Consider the following 9,998-nt stretch of genomic DNA (forward strand, 5'->3'; position numbering starts at 1 on the left):
AATATTTTAAGGTACATATAATTGAGAATTAAATCTAACATATGTAGCCTCTTCCGACTGCTGATTTTTATTGTGTGATTAATTATAGCTTAAAAAATATCAAGTATTTCATTACATAAGATAAAAATAATTCTTTAATTAACTTTTATGTGCTAGAAATAAAAGGAAACACATTTAAGTATTTATTATACTCGCTTTAGATTATATTTTTTTATTTTTTAAATTATTTTTAAGTTTTTAAATTTTTTTAATTTTTTATTTAGTTTGTTTTTTTAAATTCTTATTATTTAAATTTCATTTTATTTCATACTTTTAAAAGCAATTCTAATATATGTGTGTATATACATATATGTATATGATCTCTATGCTTTATACAGAAACACATCTTATAGATTGTAATTTTTAATTTTAGTTTTTATTTTTATATTCAATTTTTAGATATTTCTGCGATGTTATGTGCATTTCTTTACTTCCGGCAGCAGTTGGAAGCAGACGCGTTTTTTTTTAAGTTTTGTTTTTTAATTATACTTTTTTCATTTATATTTTTTTTTTGTTTTATCTTATCCAATAATTACATCTAATTACATTCAATGCTTACGAGCATTGAATGAAATATCTTAACGAGAGAACACATAATGATCTTTCTTCGAATGCTCTCTGAATCAACGTCTAAACTCGTGTACAATCATTCGTTCATTCACGCCAAATGTAGATTCCTTTTAGGTCTATTTCTTTATCTCGACTCACATTTCGAAGATGTTCTTATGTGACGGCAATGTAGGTAGCAATTTTATTAAAGACACTTTATATTTAAGTTAGTGTATTCACTATGTTTACATGTTTTTTATGCTGTAAAAACGTTAATGACTGTTGTTAATTTAGAGTGTAGTTTTGCAAAAAAGTTGCCAGAACGAAATGAATGAAAATATACGTTTCAAGCAATTGCATCTCGATTTATTTTTCACAAATTAGAATATCTGAGCTTTTTGATTTATTTCTCTATTCTCAATAATTTAATGCGTCTTTTTATGTAATCGTGTTTGTACTTAAGCCCGATTGCAACGACGAAGACAATGAAGCACCTAAAACGTGTAAGCCAGATGCGTGTAAACTCGAGGCATTTCGATGCGAGAATAGAAATTGTATATCTTCTTCGTTGAAGTGCGACGGCACCAATGATTGTCACGATGGCAGCGACGAGTCGAATTGCTCAGATACGAAATCAAATTATTTGGTTAATTGCACAGCGGACGAATATCAGTGTCTTGACTCTGATGTATGTCTTTCAAAAAAAGTAAAGTGAGTTGATCGTTTTAAAATATAATGGTAATCGGTAATCAATACGCACGAACACGTCGAAAAATATTACTTTAGATAAATTCGCTTTACGTCAAAATTTCTTTTAATTGCGGAATTCACTACGCAAGCAGATAGCCATAGGCGTTTAGAAGAAATGAATAATTTTAATCATAAGAATGTGATGTGTTTATAAATTTCTTCTCTTTCAGATGCAACGGCGTAAATGAATGTCCAAAACACGATGACGAGCACAATTGTTCATCTTGCTTCGACTATGAATTTACCTGCGACAATGGAAAGTGCATTCCGAAGGATTGGGTATGCGATAATCGCGAAGATTGCAACGATAATTCGGATGAGAACAATTGCGACGGTGGTAAAAACATCATCAAGGAATATGACAAATGTAATGAATTCAAATGTTCTAACGGCACTTGTCTGCCATACTACAAAACGTGCAACGGTATTCAAGATTGCCCAGACGGTAGCGATGAAGACGGGAAATGCAATATGTATATAATGCAGTTAATCTTTTTTGCGCCGTTAAAATTATCTCTCCCGTCAAAAATTCCGACGAGTTTAGTGAAGTATCTAAAGTGTTTTTTCTTTCGTAGAACTCACGGAAATCGATCTTTTCTTCACATAAATTTATAAAATATTCTACATTGATGATTTTTATACGATTGATTATGATTTATATGATTATTATGATTGAAATACGAGGTGAATTTAATAAAAGAGATAGAATCCCAGAAAATCTAACCATTGCGCTATTCATGGATATTGATTTTTTGTGAAGAAATTGCTTGTGCGGAGGACAATGTTTGTAAAGGTATGTGTTACAAAACACCAAAAGGTGCAGTTTGCGATTGTCAAGATGGATATCGTTTAGCTGCCGATGCGATTTCTTGCGAGGACATAAACAAATGCAAAGACGACGTTTGCTCGCAAATTTATCACAATACTGAGAGCTCTTACGTGTGTTCGTGCTACGAGGGATATATTATCCGTAACGACAAAGTTTCTTGCAAAGCTGTCGGTAAGTGATCTCAATTAAATGTTTCTGCATGTTATCTAAAAGCAATACACATTATTAATAATTATTTAGGACCGGGAATGGAATTCATTACAGTTACTAATAATGATATTAGGATGATCTCGTCTAATTTTTACTCAGATAAGATCTTCTCATTATCGAAAATGAGTATAATTGAATCCGGAGGTCTCGACGTGAACGCAGTCAGCCGCTCTGTCTATTGGAGTAACAGTTAGTCTCATTGTTTCAATCTAATGTATTTAGATAATTATTAATTTGCAATGTTTAGAGGATATAAAGACCCCCAGGAGATTCCACAAAAATGAAAAACTTGGCGTCTTTCAAAAGACTGTTGCATTATCCAATTAAATATTGAGGAAAGAAATAATTGCAGGTGAATACGGTTAACAAATTCAACATTAAAACAAAGGAAATAACCGCATTTACAATTGTCGAGCGTTCTCACGCTCTCGTGGTCGATTGGATTACTGACCATGTCTATGTCTACGATAACAGCCATCTGTCAGATACGATTAAGGTATACATATTTCTTTTCAACATCAAGTCACGTAACAGGAGAATACTCTGATTTAAATATTCATTTAATTAATTAAAGGTATGCAATTTGGAGTAACAAAGATGTGTGATGTTGATCGAGATAAAAGATAAGAAGAAAATAGAGTTCCTTTTAGTTGATGCTGTTAATAGGTATCTTTTTCATTCCGCTTGGAGTTTTTTTACTTTATTTTCGTTCGCTTTGTAATAGACTTGTCAATCTGATGGACATGTCACTGTCGTCAGAATTCTACAGAATTCAAAATCAAACTTTTGACATTGTAGATGGCTATTCTAGTCTCAACTGACTTGCCAAATGGACAAGCAAACAAAATTATGTTCCACATATATCGGATATATAACATATATCGGACAGATTTGATGGGCGCCGACATGAAGATTATCGGTTCTACTACAAAATTTGTGACCGGGATGGCAATTGATTATATAAGATTTAATTATATTGGTCGGACGATCTCAATAAAACCATTGAATCATCTAATTTGGATGGAAGCCAACGTAGCACGTTTTTAAGTATAGATGTACGTTCATTATTAGTCCTTTTTATAACAAAAAGACACATTAAGATGTAGAAAAGTGCAAGCACTTTGCGTGGATAAATTGTATTCTTTTCAATAACGAAGCAATGTTTTTTCTCTTCTTTTAGATGCAAGCGATAGCTATCAGTATTTATAAACAGAAACTTTATTGGGTGAATAGAAAGGCTCAACTACAAATTTGTAACCTGTACGGTAAACAATTTTGCGACACGTTTAATTTAGGCACGAATAATTTTCATAGTCACTTCACCATTCTTCATATATATCTCCAGACAATCTGTCAATTGGTGTATAATGTAATATTTTAGAACTAGTAATCTCAAAATCAAAATCTCAAATTAGTCAAATTACGTAAATTAATCTTGATAAAGTTATAAAGTTAAATTAAATAATTTATTTATTTGGTAGCTGAAAATTCTTGTGACAAAGAATATTGCGATTATATGTGCGTTTTGAAAAAGGACAATGCTACGTGCATTTGTTCAGATGGTAAACCGGTAAGATCCAATAGTACTTGCATGATGAGTAGTGAGCCGAAACTTGTTGGAAATCTATCCAAAAGTACACACAATGCAAGTGGCGTTTATAGCATAACAATAATCGTATTGCTAGTTGATGTTCTATTATTATACGCTTACTACTATTATCAGAAAAACAGATTTAAATTGAAATCAACGAATGATCTTAGGTACGTCCCAAATTTATTTCAGTGTTAGATTTAGGAATTGAAAATAATTTTTAACAGTAATACATATAAATATTATTCGCATTTATAAATAATTGTACAGTGTTGTATAATTGTTACAGCAATATTCGCTTCCAAAATCCGTCGTATGATCGAAGAGACGAGGTTGAGATAACACTCAACTCGGTATCTTCAGAATTGGCTCCTGGACAGCACGAATACGTTAATCCTGTTGATAATATATTCTTAAGTATAAAGGTAAATAGTAATTTTACACTTGGATACACATTACTTTTTATGATTATGTTGTATATATAGCTACATTTATCTGATTACAGTATGCAACATATTTATATTGTTGTGAATCACACGGAATATACATGATTGCATGCAATTGATTATAAGCAAAAATAATTTACACAACTATCCTACATACTATACAGATATTGCGATTATTTATCGCAGACTTAAATATTCAGCATTCTTTTTAGGCCTCGACGGAGAATGATAAAAGTAGACAAATCAATACTCGGAGGAAAGGGATATCAAAGAGATAGAAAAGCAAGATGCGTCATTGATTTATTTCTCCCAGTTGAAGTAATTCAATTATAATAAAAAGGTATCTAAAAAGTTAATGCGTGAAACATTATTAAAATTATTAGTTAGCAAATTTTTTATGTGACGGTAGAAAATTTCTTTTAATGTTTATTATTATAAATATTAAAATATCAATTATTGGTGAATGTGCCTATAAATGCAATGAATATTTATATATCTGTATTTATAAGTATTACATTATATCTACATGTATATACTTATAAATCGTTGTACGATATCAAATAGATTATTATATGTATTACTTATTTGTATTACTTATATGTATTACTTATATGTATATTCTATTTCAAACGTGAAGATTTCCTAATCTACGCGCTATTATACTCTGAATAAATGATGAAATATGGCTATTCAAAATATTGTTGTGTAAAATATATTTGGTTTCGTGGTCATTGGTATGTCCTTTTTTAAATTTGCATCAGTTTCAAGCTTGGTGAAATCTAATTATGTAATAATAAGTATACAGGGCTACAGGCTATAAAGAAATTTGTACATGCTTGATTTATATCAACATACATCAATATTTATGTCATTACGTATTTCTCTTACATGAATTATCTATTATATTATTAGTGTATTATCTATTGTAATACGCACGGTAAATTCAATATCGTTTTTACAATTTTATAAAATATAATGCACTGTAAAATAAAATGCCTAATAAAATTTGTAGATTATTACTAAAGTTATTTTTTTTATACTCAGTAAATGTTAAAGTTTCTCTGTATTTTGTATTATGTTGCTTATTGATATTGTATGATCAATAAAAATTGCATTTTTGAGATATTATTACTCGTTACAATACTTTAAATTTAAAATTTAATGATGATAAGAGAGTCTAATGTTTAAAAATTACTTAGAAAACGTCGCAGATACGTAAACGAGTGTTAATGCCAAAAATTTGTTTAATTTCCATTAAGTTACATCCCATATCCACATGTGTATATAATATCATTGTATACAATTAAAAAATATTTATAGTAAAGATAATTAATAAATTTAGTGTATAATTTTATAAATTATATTATTAATTTAATTAAATTATTTATTTCAATTGTAATTATTTTCCTAAAGATGTCTCATTTCAGCTAATTAAATAGGGACTGTCACGGGTGCCAACACCTGTTGTCCTGCCTTCATCTTCGCTCGATGCTTTGGTTCTTAGAATATGTCCAACTAGTTTGTTCATTTAGCATTATCTTATTACTATCCCTAGAAGAAAGAGCAGAATATTATATGAATGTTATTAATATCATCTATATATTTATCAGCAAATAATATGATCGTTTAAAAGTAAATGCTTACTAGGGTATTATAACAGAACTTGGCATATATGGAGCAATAGCCTAATATTGCTCCATATATGCCAAATTCTGTTATAATATTCAATCAGTTAACGTTATTTTCTAATGACAATTCCTCAGCAGCACGTATCAAATAATTTTTCTGTAAAGAAGAATAAATGCGATCCATGAGAATCCACGCAGTTTTCTCTTGCGATTCCTTCATCAAAGGAATTTAACCACGTCCTTTTATATACGTTATTCCCACCTCCTTCCCTTTGCGGTCTGAAAACAAACTTATTTGGGTCATTTATACCCATTGTTACTGCCTTTTCCCCATCATCATTCTGTTATCATAAAATAAATTATTTAAATTAAAAAATACTGTTGTAACGACGAAAGTTGTGCATGACATACGTAACATATAAAACATGCGATGCACATGCGTATACATAGTAAATGCATTTGAACGTACACAATACGAAAAACATGGACGATTCGATAACTTTTACGCAAAATATATATACGACTTGCATGGGATCTCGACGCAGCATATATCGGTCAAACACCTTATGACGCTGACGACTTCGGCTTAAAATAGCATTTTGTAAACAAGAAAAATCTGGGATGCGACCGCGCCGATAAGGATGAACCTCGAACGGTGAGGAGAGCAACGAGCGCAGTCGAAAAAAGGGAGATTTTCCTTCATTCAATCGATAGCGACGGGAATTATCGGACGCCGAAGATTTCGCGAGCTTAAGCGACAGATCGAGCGGGTAAGAGTGCGTTGCCGAGCAATTCGCGACTCAGGACAATAGCCCCAAGGCGTTGTCGAAGATCGCGCACCAACTCAGGGACATATTCCCCTTATAGGCGTTGTTGTCTGCCGCGGTCAACCCGGAGAATCACCCCAAAGTGTCGCTATAATACAAAAAATCGCGGGACAGATCGCGATTTGCGAATGTAATTGCCACAAACATTTCGATTTTATACGAAATAAATAAACGATATACGAAACTACAGTGTACATATTAATATTATTCACGCTGATCCACGGAACAACTGTAAATTACGATGATATAATTGTTAATTATTCAGCAAACGAAAATTAATATAAAAGAATAGAAAATTGCAATTTATTTTAATTTATCCAAATTTGCGCTTTAGAGTTTAAAGATGCATTATGTCCCTATTACATTATTTTTGGATTCAAATAAATTAAAATACAAAATGGGCTATTCATCATGTTGAATTCGGATGTATTTATGTCTGTATTATATTATTTTTGGATTTATATAAATTGAAATGCGAAATGAGCTATTCAGCATATTGAAATCTGTTGTATTTATATTCATATAATATTATTTGTGGATTCAAATGGATTCTAAAAATCAGAAGCACCAATTCGGAAAATGTCAAAATGAATTCGTTTTTATCCATTTCAATTCATTTCGTTTACTGGGATATTTTAGGGAACTATGAAATTATGAACAAATTACTTATAAAACATATATAGTCCAGTAAATATTTCTTGCATTTTAGCGACAAAGCATCATCTTTTAAAAAATTTTTTATCTAAAAAAATGTTCAAAATTGAAATATTAAAATTTTAACTATATACATATACAGAGTGTCCCAGAATTGAGATACCGCCAGGTATCACCAGGTAACCGTAAGCTATTAAAGTTCACAAATGGACGCGCGTGGAATTCGCGCGGTCAGGGTCGGCACGACCGAGACTGACGCGAGGCACTTCAGACACTTGCATTGTGTCATAACGTGTTTTAATTAATTTAATTTTTTATTTAATTAATATAAATATAAAGTTTTATTTAATTAATTAGTCAAAAATGTTTTGGAAATAATTTTAGCAACAATTAATTGGTCCAGGATTACGAGTAATTAGCAATACACTCTCAGGGAGAAAACAAATATTAGAGAGAAAACAACTTTTCATAGCCGTTTAGTTTATGGCTACCCCAGATTCATACAGGCATTTATAAAGGAAAATTTATTTTAATCAGGGTGTTCCAAAATTCGCAAATCAAAATATCATAGCGAGAAAATCTTCGGAAAATTAAATAAAAAAGTTATTTGTAAATTTTTATTTTAAGTAATTTTTGAGATATAAGAGTTTAAATTTAGCCAATTATAGTTTACGATTAAACAGAAACATGTAGCGCATCAATAGTCGCGCACTTCACGCACTATCTGACGATTGTGTGCATAACGTCAGTGCAATACCGTACCGTGTAATATTATAATATTTTGTTCCAAGTTAATAGATGCTCAAACGTAATGTATAAAGTAAATTTATAATCCATTGGAACCAGTACATATTATTAATTTTTTACTTTTACACAGTATCAATAGAAAATCTTACTAAGATTTGAATAGTTGCATTAAAAAATCACAAATACGTGTCATTATTTTATTACAATAGTTCTATAATCTTTTTAATCTTACACATTTATTTTCTTCTTTTATTTAGTCTTTAACTAAACTGAAATTTTTATTTTTTATTTATCATTCACTCATTTATTATCTTAAAAATATACCAATTATCATTACTTATATGCATGGATTTACTTATATGCATGAATGACTATGCAAATTTTAAGAGGTAATAATTCCAATTGTTATTATATTACAGTAATTTTTAAAATAATTGATATAATAATAATAAAAGATAATTAAAAAAATTAATTATAATTCGCTCGTTATTGTAATACAATAATAATTAATAATCAACGGCCAAAGATGAGCAATTCGCAAGGTGTTAAAAACTATATTCTTTAATTTTCTAACATAACACTTAATGCAATTTAATGATATCGGATTTACCTCTACACGTTCGATATGACAAATTATTAATAACATCTAGTAATATGGTAAATGAATTATTTAATAGGTTTAACAATTTCCATGAAAGGCTTTAAGTTCACGGAGATTGAAAATGAGCAATGTATCAATTTCTTGGATGTGTTTCTGAAAACTATCGATAATAGAATTTTCATAGACTGGTATCACAAGGATACATACTCGGGGAATTATTTATCGTTTTATTCACCATCTCACATGTCATAAGATGGAACAGTATACAGTCTTGTAGATAGAGCTGTCTTGTTGTCACATTCAATATTTCAACAACAAAATTTAGAATTTGTGATACACACGTTAATTAGTAATGGTTATCCGTTGAATCTAATTTTTGAGAAGATTAATAATAGATTAAAAACAATAATTACAACCAGATTTAACAAGGAAGATTCGGAAACTCATAATAACTCAGATAGAAAAATTGTAGCGTTTCCTTACATATTGCGTCAGAGATAGTAACATCAGCGCTCGAGAAGAATAAATTCTTGATTGGTTGTCGATGTCTAAATAGACTTAACAATTTTATTAAAAGACATTAACGATAATGATTCAAATAATAACACTGAATATAAAATCCTGTGTAAAAATTGTGACGTTTACGTTGAGCAGACAAAAAAACAGATGAGGATACGTATTAATGAGAATTAAAGAAATATTAACTCGGAGATATCGAAACACTTCGTTATTACAAATATGATGGAATTCGATCAAATTGGGAATTCGACTGGGATATAATGTATTGATTCTTGACTACGAAATAATTATTAAAAGATTATCGGAAATGTTACACATCAAAGCGCAGACAAATGGTGTTAACTCGAAAGAGGATGCATTGTTGCTTGATGACGTGTATTTCAATTTATTAGATAGGATATCAAATAACGACTTTAAAAGATAAATGATTTGCTAACATTGTTTATGATTAACTATAACATCAACGCGTTGACCGCTATTATTATTACAATTTCTTTATCGGTTTGACCTATAAGCGTCGCAATTTCGATTATTACATCTCATTTCGCTGTTAGACATCGACTTGCATATATCATGACATCGGTTACACTGGATATTAGACTTTTATA

At 30.2% G+C, this 9,998-nt stretch overlaps 1 protein-coding gene across 1 annotated transcript; it reads left to right on the plus strand.

Moving 5' to 3' along the window:
* Positions 1 to 1,051: 1,051 nt before the first annotated feature.
* LOC105457313 (vitellogenin receptor-like) lies at positions 1,052 to 4,519 on the plus strand (the record flags this gene model as incomplete). The annotated part of the gene is given in 10 exon segments (XM_011701918.1): positions 1,052 to 1,299; positions 1,509 to 1,806; positions 2,098 to 2,338; positions 2,408 to 2,566; positions 3,189 to 3,344; positions 3,347 to 3,432; positions 3,558 to 3,729; positions 3,859 to 4,138; positions 4,258 to 4,393; positions 4,454 to 4,519. Coding segments are annotated over 10 exon segments (1,842 nt in total), but the record flags the coding sequence as incomplete, so codon positions are not given.
* Between the last annotated feature and the right edge of the window lie 5,479 nt (positions 4,520 to 9,998).

Source organism: Wasmannia auropunctata, unplaced genomic scaffold, assembly GCF_000956235.1.
Source record: "Wasmannia auropunctata unplaced genomic scaffold, wasmannia.A_1.0 LD335287.1, whole genome shotgun sequence".
In the NCBI taxonomy this organism is placed as follows: domain Eukaryota; kingdom Metazoa; phylum Arthropoda; class Insecta; order Hymenoptera; family Formicidae; genus Wasmannia; species Wasmannia auropunctata.